This window comes from Desmodus rotundus, chromosome 10, assembly GCF_022682495.2.
Source record: "Desmodus rotundus isolate HL8 chromosome 10, HLdesRot8A.1, whole genome shotgun sequence".
Classification (NCBI taxonomy): domain Eukaryota; kingdom Metazoa; phylum Chordata; class Mammalia; order Chiroptera; family Phyllostomidae; genus Desmodus; species Desmodus rotundus.
In genome coordinates this window covers 42,767,140-42,788,504 of record NC_071396.1, presented here as the reverse complement: position 1 = coordinate 42,788,504, position 21,365 = coordinate 42,767,140, and the positions used below count along the sequence as shown (strand labels likewise).

At 46.0% G+C, this 21,365-nt stretch overlaps 2 protein-coding genes across 3 annotated transcripts; one reads left to right on the top strand and one right to left on the bottom strand.

The window, feature by feature from the left end:
• The first annotated feature begins 5,996 nt into the window (after positions 1 to 5,996).
• LOC128779342 (olfactory receptor 2V1) lies at positions 5,997 to 10,033 on the top strand. Its single transcript, XM_053912211.1, has 2 exons — positions 5,997 to 6,102; positions 6,195 to 10,033. Exons 1-2 carry the CDS (start codon positions 6,053 to 6,055, stop codon positions 7,162 to 7,164), a joined length of 1,020 nt encoding a protein of 339 aa, XP_053768186.1. The 5' UTR covers positions 5,997 to 6,052; the 3' UTR covers positions 7,165 to 10,033.
• Positions 10,034 to 12,905: 2,872 nt separating this feature from the next.
• Positions 12,906 to 21,078, bottom strand: LOC128779437 (olfactory receptor 2V1). Of its 2 annotated transcripts, XM_053913125.1 has the most exons (3): positions 20,704 to 21,078; positions 16,405 to 16,563; positions 12,906 to 14,064 (listed from the first exon to the last, which is right to left on the bottom strand). In XM_053913125.1, exon 3 carries the CDS (start codon positions 14,038 to 14,040, stop codon positions 13,093 to 13,095), a length of 948 nt encoding a protein of 315 aa, XP_053769100.1. In that variant the 5' UTR covers positions 14,041 to 14,064; positions 16,405 to 16,563; positions 20,704 to 21,078; the 3' UTR covers positions 12,906 to 13,092. The 2 variants fall into 2 exon arrangements, with proteins under 2 accessions (XP_053769100.1, XP_053769101.1); XM_053913126.1 differs by lacking the exon at positions 16,405 to 16,563.
• Between the last annotated feature and the right edge of the window lie 287 nt (positions 21,079 to 21,365).

The following is a 21,365-nucleotide window of genomic DNA, read 5'->3' as shown; positions in this document are numbered from 1 at the left end:
TTTAGGACTGCACAAATGTAACTACTCCTTAACAGTTAAGTGAGAGCTCAGCGCTGCTGCCAGGTAGAAACAAGGTACCAGGCCACATAAAACAAGGTGGAGGACCGGATTCTGCCCACAGGCCTTGTGTTTGCCAACTGTGTTTTAGAAGAATGGGTATTTAAATCCTCTGTCAATACTTGGTAGAATTCACCTGTGAAGCTGTCTGGTCCTGGGCTTTTATTTGTTGGGTTTTGGGAGAGGTTCTTTTGTGTTAGTGCTCCAATGTATTTCTAGTAATTGGCCTGTTCAAATTTTCTGTTTCTTCTTGGTTCAGTCTTAGAAGTTATATGTTTCTAGACTCTTCTTGGTTGTCCAACTTATTGGCATATACATGTTCACAGCATTCTTTTTTTAAAAGATTTAATTTATTTAGAGAGAGTGGGAGGGAGGTAGAAAGAGAGGGAGAGAAGCATCAATGTGTGGTTGCCTGGAACTGACACACAACCCAAGCATGTGCCCTGACCAGAAATCAAATCAGTGACCCTTTGGTTCACAGGCCAGTGCTTAATCCACTGAGCTACACCAGCCAGGGTTCACAATGTGCTTTAATGGTCTGTATTTGTATGGTGTTGGTTGCAATCTTCCTCTTTTATTTCTGATATTATGTCTTTGGTCTCTCTCTCTCTCTCTCTCTCTCTCATTTTAACTTGATAAGTCTGGGTAGAGGTTTGTAATTTTATTCATCCTTTTAAGAACAAGCCCTTGGTTGCATTCATCTTTTTACAGGTTTTTACTTTTGTCTCTTTTATTTATTTCCACTCTGATCTTTATTATGTCCTTCCTTCTACTACAGTGGGTTTTGTTTGTACTTCTTTTTCTAGTTCCTTTAGGTGCAAAATTAGATTGTTTATTTGGGATTTTTCCTGTTTGTAGAAGTAGGCTTGTATAGTTATGAGCTTCCCTCTTAGAACTGCTCCTGCTGCATCCTATAAATTTTGGCAACCTAGCTATCTTCCTCCGTCTCAAGATTGTTTTTGATGTCCTTGATCCATTGGTTATTTAGTAGCATGTTGTTTAATCTTGACATATTTGAGAGGGTTTTTTTCCCCCACTTTTCTTCCTGTTGTTGGTTTATGATTTTATGGCATTATGATCAGAAAATATGCTTGATATAATTCAATCATCTTGAGTTTATTGAGGTTCATTTTATGGCCTAACAAGTACCCTATGCTGGAAATTGTTCTATGTGCACTTGAGAAAAATGTGTAAACTAAAGTTTGGGGATGAAATGTTCTTTAAGTGTCTATTAAGTTGGGCTGGTCTAGTGCAGCATTTAAAGCCATTATTTCCTTATTAATTTTCATTCTGAATGATCTATGCATTGAGGTAAGTGGGGTATTAAAGTCCCCAGCCATTAGTGTGTTACTATTAATTTCCACCTTTATACCCCTTAATACTTCTATCATATCTTTGGGTGCTGCTATGTTGGGTTTGTAGATATATGCAATTGTTACATCCTCTTCTGGGGTTGATCCCTTTGACATTATATGATTTCCTTATTTGTATCTTTTTACATTATTTGTTTTAAAGTATATTTTGTCTGATAGGAGTATTGCTGCTCCAGCTTTCTTTTCATTCCTATTTGCATGTAATGTCTTTTTCCATCCCTTCACTTTCAGTCTGTGTATGTCTTTTGCTCCAAAATTGGTCTGTTATCAACAGAATATAGATAGGTCTTGTATTTTTGTATCCATTCTGTTCTGCTATGTCTACTGAGTGGGGCATGATTCCATTTACATTTAAAGTAATTATTGACAGGTATGTGCTTATTACCATTTTGTTAATTGTTTTTGGTTCTTCTTCTGTGTCCCTTTCCTCTTCTCTTGATGTCTTTCTTTTGATTTTCTGGCTTTCTTTGGTATTTGCCCAATTTTAATTTCCTCTCTTTCCCTCTTCTTCAGCTTCCTGGGTCTTCCCACCTCTCCTTGGATCCCTCCCCTCTCAGCTCTGTGATCTACTCTCTCCTGTGTGGGCACCAGCCTCCAGCAAAAGTCCCCAAGAGCGTGGCAGGCAAACACATGTCATTGCTGTTGTGAAAATAGAATGAAAACCAGTCAAGGAAAACTAAAAAATTAGAAGGAAAAGATAAATTGGTTATTTGGCCATCTGGTTTCTAGCGAATATGTCATTTTGAAAATTGACCTGCTTCCACAGTAAAAACGCCAAAAATAGAGTGATTACAGAATTATGGTCCAACTTGGGACATTCTTGAGAGTGAAGGAAGTACTCTCCACCATTTCACAGGGAGAACAGACATAAGGCGTCTGCATCACAGGACAGCCCCCAGCACACTGGGGAGGGCGCTGATCACAGAGAAGCACCAGACAGCATTTGAAGGACACCCAGCTCCCAAGGGGCCATCAGACTCTCGTGAAGGAGGGTGCTCTGTTTCCCTCCCCCTGAGTCATGAACTCCTGGGAGCCAGGGCTGTGTCCAGGCCCATTTGGAGCACAGCACAACATCTCACCCATGCTCTGTGTATCCTGGGCCTTCAGCAGGTGTGGGATGACCTGCTGGGGAGGTAAAGAACAGGTTGGACTGTGGAGTGTGGAGAGACAACTGGGCCAGTCACAGGTGAAGACCACGCATGGGGGTGACTGGGGAAGCTGGGAATGTGTCTGTGTGGGGGTAGAGCCCCCATAAACTTGTCCCCCTTACTGTGCCCTGGCTGCCCTGTGGCCCTCCCCTGACCAGGTTTCCTCACATGGTCTCCACGGGGCCTGCTTCTGGTTCTGTCTCCAAGGTCCCTTCGGAGTCTCTTTAATTGTAATCTTGGGACCTCCTGCTTCAGGGCTGAAGTCTAAGGGCTCTCCTGGGAGGTGGGGGACAGCTTTACCTTCCTCACTGCAGCTCTGAGTGAAGTGCCTTATTGGGCCGTGGGAGACAGGTCTGCCAGCTGAGCTGAGAGGCAGCATGTGGCAGGTGGACAGGCACCAGTGGGTGCAAGGGTTCCGTGGGTGCTGGTTCTCAGCCCATCTGCCCACCACCATCCCCTTGGCTAAGTCCCGGTTCTCTCTCTCACCCTTTTGCTGAGAGGAGACTGTTGTGTGTCTGAGCCCCACTGAGCCAGAGAGTCACAGGGAGGATGAGAAGTGAGGTGCTGAGGAGGGAGGTCAGAGCTGGAGAAGCATCTCCCTGTCCCCTCCGTCCCCTCTGACCCAGTAAGTGAGGTACGATGGAGTGATGTTCATCCCAGAAACTCCTGCACAGGGTAGCTGTGGAGTCACTTTTTCTCCAGAGAACCTGGCCTGAGGTAAGTGTGCGTTGTTTTCCCATCACCCCTCGTGTCCCTTCCTTACAGTTCCTGTTACTGATTTCTGGCTTGTGTCTTCATTTCTATTCACTTATAAGCATTTCTTCCTCCTCCTGATGTCTGCCTTTTTCAGCGTTTCTTTGGTGGGCTTGTGTATGTGCTTTCTACTGTTATGTGCCTTCTCACTTGTTTTCTGGTCCTCTTCCTTTGATCTACTTCTGTCTTTTTCTTCCCTTAACCTCTCATTGACCTTTTCCCTTCCTCCTTCCCTTTTTCTGTACTGGTGTCTCTGTGGTGGAATGAAGGAAGATTGAAAGCAGGAAGACTGAGAACGGATGTGGAGAGGTAAAGAGGAGGATACGCAGACTGACGTGGGACATAGAGTCACGTTTTCCCTGAAGGAATATTGTAGAGAGAAGGTAGGTTCTTTTATGGAGCCATTTCTAGGAAGAACAAGAAAGCCACTCATTAAACATGCAGCATAATGGAATGAAGTCAGAGAGGAGAAAATACGAGCGTGTCAGATGCTAGAATAGCTTCTTGAGTAGTTTTGTATGCACAGTGAATGATTCCACAATCTCTAATGAGAACATCACATAAGCTGTCACTGTTTTCTGAGCAAGGGATATTCTCAGCAGCAAAAGCTACATCAGGAGACATGGGTTCTAGTTGGGAAAGCAGAAACAAATCCATGTACATAAAATGTAGCACAGTCAATTTGTTGAGTGCTCTGAGAAATGCAAGGCAGGGAAGGAGTGGGGAGAGAAGAAGGATTTCAAGTCTAAATAGGTGTTAAGAAATGACCCGGCTGAGAAGGTGAGGAGCAGGCGAGACAACAGAGTGGAGCAATCAGTGAAGAGCCTTCCATGAAGAGGCTGAGAGAACCTGGGCCCCTGAGGCTGGCATCTGCCTGCTGGGTGGGAGGAAAGGCAGGAGGGAGGTGAGGCCAGCAGGAAATGAACTCCAGGGAGAGCAGCGTGAGCCTGGGTCCAGGGGATGGGTATACAGCCAGAGGAAAACCTTGCCTCCTTTTGAAGTATGTTTTCTTTTATTCTCATGATGATGGTTCACTCCGGTGCTGTGTGCAAACGGAATGGGGTTGAGGCCACGGGGCAATGGGGATGGAAGTCTAGCTAGGGACAGTCTCCACCATCCAGGGGACAGTGGTGATGGTGTAGCCAGACGGGATAGGCAGCAGTGTAAGGGACCATGGTTGAATGCATGTTGGAGGAAGGGACAGGTGGGGATTCTGACACTGGGATGAGTGGGTGACAGCAGAGATGCCAAAGACACACCCTGTAGTGTGTCCTAGGTGACTGGATAGACTTGTCATTATAGTCCCCTCAATACTATTCTCATCCATTTGTAGAGAAGTCCTTGTTTTTTGTAAATACATAAAGACATTTCACACTCCATGAGTTACTGTCCCACAGAGGAAGGAAGACAGCAGCAAACTAGAAAAGTGGAGTTGAGAGCAAGGTCTCCTGCAAGGAAGGGGAGTCCCCTGCTCTCAGCAAACGGAAGTAGCAACTGCATGTCTCCCCATCGTGCATGGTCCCCTTCAGTCAGCCTCTCTGTGCTGAGGGTGCCCCGTGAGGCAGGCAACACTCCAGGGGCTGCCAGTGTCGTGGTGAAAGTAAATGGTGCTTCTCTGTTCTGGTGGATGACACAGACAATACACGTCAAAAATGTGAGCAGATGTGTGTTAAATGGTTCACACGCTCAGGAGAAAAAGCAGGAAAGGGCTTGGGCTTGAGAGTGAAAGACATGTGCACATGCGTGTCATGCGTCTTTCACAGAAGACATCTCTAAAGAGGTTGGCATTGAAGTAAAGTTCTAAAGCAGGTGAGAGATAGAAATTGGGGAAAAGACAAAGAGAAGGCAAGGGTCAAAGGTGAGGGTGAGGCCAGGTTGTCTGAGGAAATTAATGGAAGCACAGTGAGTGAAGGGGTCATGGTAGGAGATGAGGCCAGAGGTACTGGCACCAGTGAGTGTGTTGGTGGCAGGGGGCTGAGGGGAAGAGAGAGGGAGAGAAGGAGAGAGAGAGGAAGAGAGAGATTTAAGGCCTTATAGGATTTGGGCTTTATTTGGAATATTTTGGGTAGTCACTGACATACCCTTCAGTAAGAGAGTTATATCATATCACTTATATTTTCGCAGAAGCATTTGAACTGCTATGAGAATAGACTCAAGAGATTCCACGGATAGCAGCCAGGATCTGAGTAGAACCCTAAACAATCCAGTGGAGGAAGGACTGTATCTTTCGCCAGGGCAGTGGCGTTAGGATTATAAGGGTTAGATGGGTTCTGAGATAGTCTGAATGTCAAGTTAAGAGGCTTTGCTCATGGTTTGGAATTCGGGAGTAAATAACATAGAGGAAAAAAATGATTTTGATTTATTTGGTCTGAGCAAAATAAAGAACATCTCCTGTCACTATTACCTACCCATATAAACCTATCTTATTAACCTATATAATAATATATTATATGGGATTTTAAACCATATAAATTATCTCTTGGGCATGAAATGGTTCTAGTCTTGTTAGAGACAGTTGAATGCATCCACAGAATCTTTGCTAAAAAATGTCAGTGTCTTATGGGAAAGCCAATATTTTGCCTGCTGAAAGAGGATTGTTTAATAGTCCTGTGCACACAAAGTAATTCACTTTCTATTGTTTTCTTATGGAAACATGCAAGTATAGATATATGGTCCAGCCCTATGAGCTAACAAAGATCCTACCATCTGTGCCATGGGGATATGAAAGAATGTCCACCTGTATGTTCCACAGCAAATGTTGTTGAGCTCTGGTAGGTTACCAAACATATAGCTGAAAGAAGAAGAATTCAGAGATAAATAAAGTATATCACTTAGTTCATGATTTCTTTGTCCAAATTCTCAGGATGACTGTGAACAACAGAGCCATGGGGATGTGGTTGAATGAGTCATCCACAGATGACTTCATCCTCCTGGGCATCTTCTCCCACAGCCCAGCTGACCTTGCTCTCTTCTCTGTGGTCATGGTGGTGTTCTCAGTGGCCCTGTGTGGAAACGTCCTCCTCCTCGTCCTCATCGGCATAGACCCTCGACTGCACACACCCATGTACTACTTCCTCAGTCAGCTCTCCCTCATGGATCTCATGTTGGTCTGCAACAATGTACCAAAGATGGCGGCTAGTTTCCTATCTGGCAGGAAGACCATCTCCTTTGTGGGCTGTGGCATACAAGTCGGCCTTTTTGGCTCTCTTGCTGGATCAGAGGGGCTTTTGTTGGGGCTCATGGCTTATGACCGCTACGTGGCCATTAGCCACCCACTGCACTATTCCACCCGCATGAGTCAGAGGGTCTGTCTCCAGATTGTTGGTAGTTCCTGGGCCTTTGGCATACTAGATGGTTTGTTCCAGATGGTGGTAGTGATGACCTTCCCCTACTGTGGCTCAAGGGTTGTGAACCACTTCTTCTGTGAGGTGCCAGCTTTATTGAAATTGGCCTGTGTTGACACCTCACTTTTTGAAACCCTGCTCTTTGCTTGCTGTGTGTTCATGCTGCTCCTTCCCTTCTCCATCATCGTGGCCTCCTACGTTCGCATCCTGTGGACCGTGCTACATATGGGGTCTGCTGGGACTGGTAAAAGGGCCCTGGCCACCTGTTCCTCCCACATGACAACTGTCTCCCTCTTCTATGGGGCAGCCATGTTCATCTACCTGAGGCCTGGACGCTACCGCACTCCCAGCCATGACAAAGTGGTCTCTATCTTCTACACGGTCCTTACCCCTATGCTGAACCCCCTCATTTATAGCTTAAGGAACCGGGATGTGATGGGGGCCCTTAGGAAGGGGCTAGACTTTTGCAGGGGTGGCAGCCAACACTGAACAGCCAGGGATCCTGTGGTGGTGCCACGACATTGGTTACATGATGTTGGCAACTCACTCACCTCTTGTTAGTGTCTGTTTCCTTATTAGTAAACGGGAATTTTGCACCTGCCGTGCCTCATGGGTATGCACCTAGGAATCACTACATGGAACTCTAGTGGCTCACGAAAAGCAACGCATTGCTGTTGTCACTGGTCCCCATTCATAGAGTCCTTGATGTGAATTCACTCTATGTCTCAACTGTTCTTTTTGGTGACTGTTTCATGATGTGTTTACAAAGTGTGTGGCACTATCCTGGTCCCTCTACATACTTATATATTTTGGAATTGATGATTCAGCATAATGATGATAGACATCAGAATTTGAGATGGCAGAAATTATCTTGATGAGTCCAATGTCACCCAGTGAAATTTCAAAGCCTATTTTTTTTTTGATTGAATACTTGCTTATTTATTTTAGAAAGCACTAAGCTAGTGAGAAAGTGAGGGAGAGAAACATTGATGTGAGAGAGAAACAGTGAGTTGTTGCCTACTGTACATGCCGACTGGGGACCAAACTCACCAGCCAGGCATGTGCCCAGACCAGGAATTGAACCAGAGCTCTCTCACCTTGCAGGATGATGCCCCACCTACCAAGTCCTACTCACTGATTGCCTTTTTTATGTGCTCTGACAGGGGATTGATCCTGCAACCCCAGCATATTGGGATGACACTGTAACCACAGGTGTACCAGCCAGGGCCCCCTTATCTCTTGATTACTGGCTTTCAAATGGCAGGCATCCAATCCTGGGCTCAGTATCACCTGGAAAAGCCAGAAGAACCCTGGTGGAAAACAACAGCAGTTTTGGGTTCTGCCTCCAAAGCTTCTCCCGGCGTTTTCCTGAGCATGTCATCAGGCTCTACTTCTCAGTCCCCTCTGCCCCGAAACCTACTAATCTCTGCACTTGGTTTATCTGAGGACCAGTTTTGAAGGGATGAAGAAGTACAGATTGGTAGTTACAAAATAGTCACGGGGATGTAAAATACAGCTAATAAGAGGGAGGACTAGATCAACAGGCTTATTAGAAGGATGAACTATGGCGTCTACCATGCTCATTTTTGTAATCTGGTCCGTTAATAAACAGTCACTGCTTTAAAATTGAAAAAAAAAAAAGAAAATTGTAGGTCAATATCCCTGATATACAGAGATGCAGAAACCTCAAGAAAATATTAGCCAAACAAATCCAGCAATACATTAAAAACATCATACTTCATGATTTTTAAATATATTTTATTGATTTTGTTAGTACAGTCGTCCCATTTTGTTCTCCCCTTTATTCCCCTCTGCCCTATGCGCCCCCTCCCACTGTCATTCCCCCACCTTAGTTCATGTCCATGGGTTGGACACATAAGTTCTTTGGCTTCTCCATTTCCTATACAATTCTTAACATCTCCCTGTCTATTTTGTACCTACCATTTATGCTTCTTATTCCCTGTACCTTTTCCTCCATCCTCTCTCCTCCTCCTCCCTATTGATAACCCTCCATGTGATCTCCATTTCTGTGGCTCTGTTCCTGTTCTAGTTGTTTGCTTAGTTTCTGTTTTTTTTAATTCAATTGTTCATAGCTGTGAGTTTGTTGTTATTTTAATATTTGTTGTTTGGATCTTCTTCTTTTTCCTAAGTAAGTTCCTTTAACATTTCATATAATAAGGGCTTGGTGATGATGAACTCCTTTAGCTTTACTTTGGAATCACTTTATGTGTCCTTCTAGGATAAATGATAGCTTTGCTGGGTAGAGTCATCTAGGTTGTAGGTCCTTGCTTTTCATCACGTTGACTACTTCTTGCCATTCCCTTCTAGCCTACAGAGTTTCTTTTGAGTAATTAGCTGACAGTCTTACGGGAACCCCTTTGTAGGGAACCCTCTGTGTATCTTCTGCTGCTTTTAAGCTTCCCTCTTTATCTTTAACCATTGGCATTTTAATTATGGTGTGTGTTGTGTGGTCCTCTTTGGGTCCAACTTGGTCAATTTGTTTGGGATTCTCTGTGCTTCCTGAACTTGTATGTCTATCTCTGTCACCAAATTAGGGAAGTTTTCTTTTATTACTTTTTCAAAATAAGTTTTGAATTTCTTGCTCTTCCTCTTCTCCTTCTGGACCCCCTATGATTCAGACGTTGGCCCTTTTGGAGATGTCCGAGAGTCTTCTTAAACTCTCCTCATGGTTTTTGAAATCTTGTTTCTTCATTTTGTCCTGGTTGACTGTTTATTTCTTCCTTATTTTCCACATCATTGATTTGAATCCCAGCTTCCTTCCCTTTCCTGTTGGTTTACTGTGGACTTTTTTTAATACCTTATAGAGTCTTCATTTCTTCCCTTATGTTTTTGCTCTACTCACTGAGATCTTCGAGCATCCTGATTGCCAGCATTTTGAACTCTGCATCTAATAGGTTGGTTATCTCCACTTTGCTTAGTTCTTTTTCTGGGGTTCATTTCTGTTCCTTCATTTGGGCCACATTTCTTTGTCTCCTGATGTTGGTAGGCTCCCTTGTCTGTGTACTAGGTAGAGCCTCTTTGATTTCCTTTTAGTGGCCCTGTTAGGTCTCGTGGGGTGGAGCCTTGGGTATTTGCCCACTGTGGCAACCTGTGTCTCCCTGTGTGAGGGAGGGATGGAAGAGGGGACAATGACACTGCTGGCTGACTTCTGGGTGCTTGCATGGTCCTCGCCCGTTTCGAGTCACTTCATCCACTTCCTGAGTGTGACTGGCACCCCATCTGGCTACTGTCCTGGTTGTGGTGCCCAGGGTGGGTGGGTTTGCATGCATTCCAGGCTCTCCTGAGAAACCGGTAGTTTTTTCCACTGCCCCAGTCCGCACTGGGTTGACAGCCAGAATTTATGAGGCTTTCCTTTTCCCAGTGCTGCCAGGTCTGGCCTGGGGCTTGGCTGGCTTGTTCACAAGGTGTCTCCATGAGTTTTATCCACCGCAGGCGAATTTGGGGCCACCTGTTCTGACGGCTCCTGCCCACTCTCTGCCTCTCTGCTCCCACTCACTGCCACATGGAGTCCTCTCCACTGGGACTCCCTGTTTCAGCCCCTCCTATCTGTCTGGATGAATGTAGCTTTAAATCCTTAAATCGTATTGTATTTTAATAAGAATACATTAAAAGAATGTATTCTTTAAATCCTTGGTTGTCAGACTTCCATACAGTTCTGGGTGCTTTGCTTGGTGATTTTATGGTGGTTCAGGTTGTTTTTCATTTTTCAGTTAGTTGTGTTCTTTCTTATGGTCATGCAATGAGCTGAGGCATGTCCACCTACGCCTCCATCTACCCAGAAGCCCCTAAAATCTTTAACTCTTGAGTTCGTCTATCAGAAGGGCTTGACCTGGTGGAGTAATTGGGGGGAACATTTTATTCTAGCTGTTTCTAGGTGAGCAAGGTCCTGGGATTGTCGGAGGATCAGGTAGTCCTTGCCTTCTTCCCTCCCAGGTGTTAGTGGGTTTTCTTGGCACATGAGTGGGGGTGCAGGGAAGAGAATGGTGTACCCTAGAGGGTGGGTATAAAAGTGACCTTCACTTTTGGGAGAGAAAGTTTTAAGAAATAGGGCTCTCATGCTCTTCTCCACGTCCCTTTTACATGTCACAATTCTGGAGGAGTTTTTCATCAGAGAATTCTTGTTGCCTCTCTTAGAGTCGTAGCCCAGTTACCCAGCCCAGCCCCTGATAAAGAAGAGCAACTCTGAGTGGTTGTTGTTGAACAGATATTGAATCAAGTATGACACCTGTGTTAGAATAGATTATAACTGAAAACATCCTGAAAGACTAGAAATGGAACCAGGACTACAGAGGGTCTGTATATAGAAGGAAAGCACTGTCCCACCCCCTGCACCCCCACCACCCAAAGGCCACCAGTAATTGAACAAGGTGGGTGCATTGCTCACTTCAGTGAGGAAGAACTCACGTGGGGGTGCTGTGGAGCAACTCAGCAAGAGGGTGGTGTGTGGGACTTACTGGGACTCTGATTAGTGACACTTAGGAGTGTTGAAGGAAGCGGGAGGTGGCTGTGCATTGCCTGCTGTTGGGAAGCAGAATGGCTCTGTGACCGGGAATCGTAGGAAGTCCCACCCAGGCAAGCAGGCTGGAGCTCTAACTGGTGACGGGTGGCCGTCACTCACATTGGTCAGGAGGGTGATGCTTGGAGTTTTGTGATGGACACAGTGACCTTGTTTTTGTCTGGGCTCAGACAAAATATGCAGTAGCTTGTTTTTTCCTTTCTTCACCCCAGTATCAGATTGCCCTCCTCTAAGGCTGGTGTTCTGTGAAGTTGCTTCTGTTCATGGAAGGCCAGCTGGCTGATGGTGACGGACCCGTTGCCAGTTGTCAGAGGCTGCTGTTCTGTTTCCCAGAATTTCTCAGCACAATGAATGTTAAAACAACCATTTAGAGAAAATCTACAGACCTCTTTACTCACCATTCTCCAGAATAAAGAATAAAGAGTTGAAAGTAAGCAAGTAAATGAGGTGTATGTTTACCATCAGCTGACAGGGGGGAGAAATCTTTCTAAACTTAATAATAAAAAAAAAATCTCAAATACTGATACGTGAAGAGAATATCTGTTTATAAGGATATTCGTGTATAGAACAAACAGATAAAAGACAAAGTAGTAAATAATGTCAACTTTTGACCATAAGACAGATTGATTACAAAGAGAGCTGCTAGAGACATACACTTCCACAGAAATACAGACAAAATGCCTGACCTTCCCAGTTCGTGGAAGAAATAGAAATGGCCAATAAAGATAAAAGAGATTATATTCAATAAAACAAGATATGTCTGCAAATGAGAAGGTACTCAGTTCTTCGAACTCTGCACACACAAAAAGAAAAAGCTGGTATGGTTATTGATTTTTAGCATGAGATACCTTCCCGCTGAATTCTTCTCACAGAATGAAAAGGATTCTCCTTGAGATGGGGAGGGGGTGGAGCTGGCTGCGGGTCTGAGGGAAGGACAGAGGTGCAGCCCCTGTGGGGTGGGACCCGAGGGTTTGCACTCCTAACAAACGCCAGCAGGTGGCGGTGCCCTCTGGATGTCAGGAATGGAAGCAACAAATCACCAATAGAAATTCCAGCTGTTAAGGATTCTATTGAAATGACATTGCAGCTGCTGCAGACTCCGTGAAATATTGTTTATGCTTATCACGTCTTTGAAATCATATCATTTACTAGGCCCGCTGCTATAGCTTGTTATTTACTGTGTAATAAGTACGGTGTAATATCTGGTTGAAATTACTGTTGTTAGATCATCTTTAACATGGAAAATCGGCCCACCTAATACATTTGCTTTAGTTTTTGATTACTGTATGTTAATATAATGGCTTTCCTTTGTATTTTCTATGTATTCGTGCTTTTACCAAGATGCTGAGAAGTTTATGGTACAAAGGGGTTCAGGCCCTGCTTTGGGGCCCAGGTTCCTCCTGGGCTGCCCATTAGTCACCTGCAAGCCTTTAACACTTTAATCTGTGTCCCGCTGAGGATTTACAATGTGGTTGGTTTGTTGTTTGGCCAGGGAGGCTTTTAAAGACAGCCACGTGATTCGGGGGGGCAGATATGCAGAATCTGTCGGGTTTGCTGACATTTTGGCAATGCTTCCTGTCCCAGAGGAAGGCCCCCAACCCAGGCCTGCGGACACAAGAGCACCTCACCACAGGTCCAGGGCGAGGTGCGAGGGCTCATAGGGCTGTGCCCAGGTGTCACCGTCATCCTCTTCTGGGAGGTGTGTGGCTGGAACTGGCAGCTTCCAGAGAGTGAGCGGATCCGCATGTTCGCTGCTGTCTGGTGCTCTGGGTCTGAAGTACGAACAGAGAGCCCTGAGAAGGTGTAGGTGAAGGTGAAGATGTGGGAGCCGTAGATCACTTTGAAGATGGCCAGCTTTCCCGCCCTGTTATCCTGGCCGTTCAGTGTTGGCTGCCACCCCTGCAACAGTCTAACCACTTCCTCAGGGCCCCCATCACATCCCGGTTCCTTAGGCTATAAATGAGGGGGTTGAGCATAGGGGTGAGGACCGTGTAGAAGATAGAGACCACCTTGTCATGGCTGGGTGTCCGGTAGCGCCTAGGCCTCAGGTAGATGAACATGGCTGCCCCATAGAAGAGGGAGACAGCTGTCATGTGGGAGGAACAGGTGGCCAAGGCCCTTTTACCAGCCCAAGCAGAGTGCAAATGGAGCACAGCCCCCAAGATGCGAACGTAGGAGGCCACGATGATGGAGAAGGGAAGGAGCAGCATGAACACACAGCAAACGAATAACACATTCTCAAAAAGGGTTGTGTCTACACAGGCCAGCTTCAACAAGGATAGCATGTCACAGAAGAAGTGGTCCACCGCCCTCGAGCCACAGTAGGGGAAGGTCATCACTACCACCATCTGGATCAAACCATCTAGTATCCCAAACGCCCAGGAAGTTCCAGCAATCTGGAGACAGACCCTCTGACTCATGCGGGTGGAATAATGCAGTGGGTGGCTAATGGCCACGTAACGGTCATAAGCCATGAACCCCAGCAAAAGCCCCTCTGATCCAACGAGAGAGACAAAAAGGCCGACTTGTATGCCACAGCCCACAAAGGAGATGGTCTTCCTGCCAGATAGGAAACTAGCCGCCATCTTTGGCACATTGTTGCAGACCAACATGAGATCCATGAGGGAGAGCTGACTGAGGAAGTAGTACATGGGTGTGTGCAGTCGAGGGTCTATGCCGATGAGGATGAGGAGGAGGATATTTCCACAGAGGGCCACTGAGAACACCACCATGACCACAGAGAAGAGAGCAAGGTCAGCTGGGCTGTGGGAGAAGATGCCCAGGAGGATGAAGTCATCTGTGGATGACTCATTCAACCACATCCCCATGGCTCAGTGGTCTTTCCTGATCACCTGAGAACATGAACAAAAATATTGGATTGACTTGTATTTGTGTTTTTAAAAATATTTTATATACTTAATTTTATAGAAGGGGAAGGGAACCAGAAAGAGAGGGAGAGAAACATCAGTGTGAGAGAGAAACACATAGTGGTTCCCGCTTTCACACTCCCTGACGAGGGACTGAACCCAAACCCACACATATGCGCTGACTGGGAATCAAACCGGCAACCTTTCCCTTTCTGGGACAATGCTCCAAGCAACTGAGCCACACCAGTCACGTTTGACTGGCATTTGTCCTTTACTTCTGCATGCACACCTTCAGCCAGCTGTTTTGTTTGTCACTCATGAGGCCTCAACAACATGTGCTTTGGGACATGAAGAGGGTTCTACTTCATGCCTCTGTGATTCAGCAGTAGGAGCCCTGGTAGTTCACAGACCAATCCATGTATCTTTATTGGTGAGTATTCTTATCAAGAAGAGTAGAAACGGAGTTATTTTATGTGATAAGACCTTTCTGCAAGCAAAGTCTTGGCTTTATTATACAATATTGAGTCTTTTATGATTATCACACAGACGTGGTAAACTACCTCTAACAGGGCCGGACAGTTCAGTGAAGAGACCACTTATGTGTGTTTTAGAAAGGGAAGGGAAGGAAAGGGAGCACGAGCTGCTCTCTAGAGTACATATTTCTCCATGTTCTGAGAGTTGTATCCGGCTAGCCACTCTGTCATATGTATAAGGTAGATAAAGAAGTGCTTCCGAGTGCCTCCCACGAGAAGGAACAGTTACAACTGGATGCCAGTGCTGTCCCTTATGTTAGGATTGACAGCAAAGATGCAGGGCCAACAGGCAGAGGCAATGATTAGGCGTCCAGTCCTCAAGAGTAGTGTGGTCTTCAATTACATGGCTACTTTTAAAGTACCCGCAGGACACAGCACACCCTGTTCCTTCCTCTCCTCTGAATCAGACAGTTCTAGCAAGTAAGGCTCATTGGCTAGTTCCTAATGCACTGAGGGAGCCACCCCTTCAAGGACAACTTCTGCTCAAAACCTGACCCTCTGCAGTACCCATGCCTCATTTAGCAGGAAAAGGCCGTGATGGAATTGGATATATTTACATGATTATGGGCATTGGTGGCTGTAGAATCTTGGACTGTAATATTATATGTAATGTGAAATATCGTGTAAGATTTAAAAAAAAAGTTTTTATTTTCTAAAACAAACAAGCAAACAAACAAAAACACCCAGGACAGGGACTCAGTAGATGTTGGCTGATAAACACGTACAAGTAGTACCTGCTTACTAAGTTATCTTTAATAGAAACAAAAGAGCCTGTTTTTTAATCCTTACCCAAGGACATGCCAATTGCTTTAGAGAGAGAGGAAAGGTGGAAGGAGGGACAGAGACAAACGTTGATGTAAGAGAGAAAAAGTGATTAGTTGCCTCTTGCACATAATCCCCCTGGGACTGAACCCACAGCCCAGGTAGGTGCCATGACCGGGAATCAAACCTGTGATCTTTTGGTCCATGAGACAATGCTGCACACTGGCCAGGGCCAAAGATCCATGTTTATAAAAATTTTTCTAATATGTTCCTTTTGAATTTCTAATGAAACATTATTATTTGTCTTATAAATTTTTCAATTCACTTATGTGGAGCATGTCAATGAAAAGTGTTTCTCTTGATTTTGGTCAAGATTTTTTTCTAAATATGTTATATGACAGGACACCAAAGCCTGATTTTACAGATAAGAAAGACGGTGTTTTGCCAGTTGCCTAGAAAACATCGAATCAAAGATGTGGAGTTTGTCAGCCTAGTTTTCATCTGCTGAAAAGAGGCAGGGCTCTCTGCCTGACCTAGTGCCAGGCAAAACTCAATTGGTTGAAATAGCTCTGTCTGGTGTAGCTCAGTGGATTGAGTGCTGGCTTGTGAACCAAATGGTTGCCCATTTGATTCCTAGTCAGGGCACATGCCTGGGTTGCAGCCCAGGTCCCCAGTGGGGGGCACGTGAGAGGCAGTCACACACTGATGTTTCTCTGACTGTCTTTCTCCCTCCCTTCCATGCTCTCTAAATATAAATAAAATCTTCAAAAAAATAATATGACTTTCACATCTATTTTTAATTTGACCTTATAGTCAACCATAAAGAAGGTACAGTGAGATTATTAAAATAGACCATTTTTCACAGGTGAGGAAATGGAGGCTCTGAGGAGTTGCCTGCATTGTCCAAAGCTACATGGCTAGTAAACGTGGGACCAAGACTTGAGAAGGGGCTGGTGGAATCTAAGCTCTGAATACTTTAAGTTATATCAGGCTGTGGTGGGACAAAAATATCCTTAGAAGGGCAAGCTACCTTATTTTGGAGAAATTCTTAGGTGTTTCCAATTCCCTTTTCTCTGGATCTTGGTTCACCCAGCAGCCTTCTGATCTGTAATACAGACTCTTAAAAACTGGAGATCCTTTTGCTCACCACAGAACAGGCAGGGTTCTGTCAGATATAGGGTGCTTGTTACTGTTAATTAAACAAGGAGGAAATTAGGGTGAGTGGTTGCCATACCTTAGTAGCCTACAAAGTGAGCCCAAACCTAAGCCTGTGAATGTCTCAAGACCAACATATCAACGCACCAACAGCAGCTACGATTTCCCAGCAGCTCAAAGGCTGGTATAGAGCCAATGAAATAATTTCCTTGCTTGTCTTCTGCCTTTTCTCTGTAAAAGTCTTTTCCCTGCTCTGTGGAGCTCTCCTATTACTTTCAGTTCAACATACCCTGATTGGAATTTACTTTTGCTCACATAAACTCTTCAAAATTTTCATACGTGTCACTGTATCTTTTCAAATCACAGGTGAATACTTGCTCACTTATGGTTATTAAGTTCCTACTTCATGAGTTGTTTAGTATAAACGGGAGCCCCTAAACCTAGATGCAAGGTACAATTACATTTCTGATCCCATGACACTCAGGGAAAGGCCTCGCAGAGGTGATCAGCAGGCTGAGCTGGAGGAGCCAGAGACTCCATCTGCCCACCTGTCTCCAAACCACTTCTGAATCTCTGTCACATGCTAACACTCCTCCCGAGGCCCAGAACCAGCCCCAAATTACCGACTTCTTGAGGAATATGTATAGTTGCATGTCTTCCTGACACCCCAAACAGGAAAGAACAATTCTTACATGCATTTACCAGAAAAGTAATATATCCTATTTGCATCTTTTTAAAAAAAAAATAATAATACTTTCCTGCCTCAACCATGCAAGTTCAAAATGACCCACTTGGATACTCCCTGCATTCTGTATCAAACAGTGTCCTGGTCCTGCTGATTTGTGCACTATGGAGATTCTTGCTTCTTACAACGGCCTCTATTTTCATCCCGGGAGTCGCCACTGTATTCAGAGCGGTACCGTTTTGCCAGCATTCACGCAAAGGCCCTGACCGGGCACCTCCTTGGGCACCGCACACTGTGGGCACCTCAGTGTCTCTCTGTGGGTCACTGCTCTGCTCAAAACTGAGCAGAGCTCCACCTCTAACTGACTGATGTCCTGAATGGTCCGCTCTCCCTTCCTCTAAGTCAGCCCTCCACGCCACCTGAACTGACCTCTGCAGCTTGCCAAACACAACTTCCTTTTGGTTTTGCTCATGCTGTTCCATTCTCCCAGCACATCTTCCTCCAAACTCCTATTGTCATAATGCCATTGCCTCCCAGGGGCTCAGCTGAAACCCGCTTCTGCCATGAAGGGGCCCCCTTCTTACCCTCCACCAGGTGATCCCTTTCCCTGTGGCCTCCTGCCTCACATTCAGTGACCTGAGAGTGCTCACCGTGGGTGCAGTTACAGGTCCCAGCAACCTTCAACAGGGCTCCCTGCTTCTCCACCCAGCAGCAGGAGGATTAGCCTCATCTCAAGTTCAAGGCAGATGATGTCACTCTTGTGCTCTAGCTATGCCATTGGTTCCTACCCCATTCAGGGCAAGGCCAAGTCCTTACAAGGCCCCCCAGCCATGCAAGACCACAACTGACCCAGTGCCGTGGCTGCCCTTCCCACACCCAGGGCTGGGACAAGGGCTTCTACCTGTCTCCTCCCTCAGGGTGCTCAGTTACAGGTGCAGGCCAGACAATCGCACCTTAGGATCTTTCCCCATCCCTTGCAATGGTGTGTTCCTCCCCCAGTTACCTACACGGCTCCCTCTGACTTCCGATCTGGTGTCTTGGAAAGCTTCTCTCAAATGCTCCAGGATCCTACATGGACATGTGTTGACTAAATAGAATAATGAATCATTAATTGACATGCAGCTGCAACCTCAATTTCTGAGCTCAAAGGGCCTGGACTTGTTCATTGCAGAACTTGATCATAACCCAAATAGGAGTTCATGTTGGACTCTTTTCTATGTTGGACCGAGAGTGACAGCCTAAGAAATATCTTCAGGTACTTACAAAAGAGAACAATGTTCTCAACAAATGAATGATAGTCACATCTAGAAAACCTTTGTGTCCATGTATTCATGTCTCCCTTTTCTGTTGGAAAGTGGAAACGAGCAGACTCCACAGAACATGCTCTCTGTGGGAAGACCCAGGGGAGTTTCCTAAACTAGGATGAGCCTGCCCAGACCCACAAGTGGGGAAGCAGGCTCCTGCCCAGGCAGTTGTGTCCTTGCAACCAATCACATGCAGGTGCAGGGTTGGGGCAGGGGATGGGAGGGGCCGTCTGCAGGAGCAAACTGCCCCTGGTCCTCCAGCCTTCCAACCATCTTGGCCATATCAAGACTCAACCAACCAACTGAACAAATCAAGACTCCCAGACCCCACAGTGGAAATTCCTCCTCCTGTGCAGAGGGCTCTCTTACCTGCTGTGTGCAGAGGCGTCTGGCTACACGCACCTTCAAAGGGATGCACTCTACCCCTTCTCCTCTGCTACCCCCTTGTACTCCAATGCAATATGGTTGCTGAATGGCATTTCTCTCTCTAGCCTGGAGGGCTGCCTTGAAGCATGCTCTTATACTCACTGTGAACTCAGGCTTTCCACGTGGATGGCTCCTGGCCTTGTTCCACTTGAAGTGACCAGTTTCAGCCCTTGGTTTTCCCTGGACAAACACCTCTTCTAATCTTTTCCCAAGTTTAATTAAGGGCAGATGTGTTCAGCTGGCCAGCATACAACACGTGGTTCATCTCAAATCTTCTCCTTCTCTCTCACATCCCATCAGAAACTCCTTTTGGCTTTTCCTCTAAAGTATATCCACCCCTGACGACTTCTCATTCCTGCCTGTTCCCACCCTGCCACAATGTCATCACTGCATCCCTGGATGGTGACAACGGTCGCTAACTGAGCTTTCCCTCCAATTCCTCCCTTACCCCCACCCCAGTCTGTGTGCCATGTAGTGCTAGCATGAACCCAGGTCCTCAAACATAAAAGCCAAACCCTGTCTGGGTGGCGCAGGCGGTTCAGCATCATCCTGTACATCAAAACGTTGTGGGTTTGATTCAAGGTCAGGATATATACCTAAGTTATGGCTTTGATCCCTGCCTGGTCAGGTCACATACTGGAGGCAACCAACTGATGATTCTATCTCTTTCTCCCCTTTCCTCCCTCTCTAAAATCAATAACACATATCCTCAAGTGAAGATTTAAAAAAATCAGAATCACAATGCTTCAATAACAAAGCCAGACTGCTCTGACAAGCCTTCTGTCTTCACCCAGACCTCCTTTCATTCTGCTTTCCCTGGTATTCTCTTGACTCAGGTACTGTCTGCCTCCTACTCCTTTCCCTGCCAGAAGGCAGAGGCCAGCCTGGGGAGCCTTCACACCCACTCCACCCTCTCCACAGGAGGCTCTTCCTTCCCTGATAAGCTTCACAGTATTGCATCCCCTGTGGTGCACTTCCTCAGCCAGGCTTCCTCAAAACCTATTTCAACTTGAAATCCTTCTTCCCTCCCATTCCTTTCCTACTTTTTCTTTCTCATGGCACTTGAGAAATTGGGCATGCGACATTTTATTTATATGGGGTTTTTTACTTCTCCTTTCTCAACTAGGACCTATGTCCCTGATGCCACTTGTGCCCACAGTGGGATCATATAACACTGTCCTAGGACAGTGCCCGCATATATGATATTCACTGTAGATACTGTGGAACAATTCAGTGTAACATGCAAAACAACTAAGGAAATCTTTCTAGCATCTCAAATGGTCACTTTTTCTGCTTTTTAACTGTGTTCCTTTTTTCTGGGTTAGTTAATAGTTTTATTTTTCTTCCTAGAAATGGCACCATAGAAGAACCCACATTGTTTCTACAATATTCTCTCCGGGAAGAGGTGACTCCTTCACCTCTCCACATTCATCCTCGGTCTTACTGCTCTTCACCTGGAACCCCACCACGGAACCCCAAGTCCAAAAAAGGGAAGGAGGAAGGGAAAAAGTCAGGGAGACATTAAGGAAAGAAACAGGCACCAGTAGGTCAAAGGAAGAGGACCAGAAAACAAGTGAGAGGACACATAACACTAGAAAGCACATACACAACCCCACCAAAGAAATGCTGAAGGAAGCAGACATTAGGAGGAAGAAGAAATGCTAATAAGTGAATAGAAATTAAGACACAAACCAGAAATCAGTAACAGGAACTGTAAGGAAGGGACAAGAGGGGTGATGGGAAAACAATGGACACTTACTTCAGGCTGGGTTCTCTGGAGAAAAAGTGACTTGCAGGTACCCTGTGCAGGAGTTTCTGGGATGAACATCACTCCATCGTCCCTCACTCACTGGGTCAGAGGGGACAGAGGGGACAGGGAGATGCTTCTCCAGCTCTGACCTCCCTCCTAAGACCCTCACTTCTCATCCTCCCTGTGACTCTCCAACTTACTGGGGCTCAGATCACAGCCTTCTACTCTCAGGACAAGGGGGACACAGAGAATGGGGACTTAGTCAAGGGGATGGTGGTGAGCAGATGGGCTGAGACCCAGCACCCATGCAACTCTTGCATCCACCGGTGCCTGTCGACCAGCCACAGACTGCCTCTCAGCTAGGCTTGCAGACCTGTCTCCCACTGCCCATTAAGGTACTTCACACAGAGCTGCAGTGAGGAAGGTAAAGCTGTCCACCCACCTCCCAGGAGAGCCCTTAGACTTCAGCCCTGAAGCAGGAGCTCCCAAGATTACAATTAAAGAGACTCCAAAAGGGATCTTGGGGACAGAACCAGAAGCAGGCCCCGTGGAGACCATGTGAGGAAACCTGGTCAGGGGAGGGCCACAGGGCAGCCAGGGCACAGGAAGGGGGACACGTTTCTAGCCCCACACAGACACATTCAAGCTTCCCTAGTCACCCCCATGGGCCC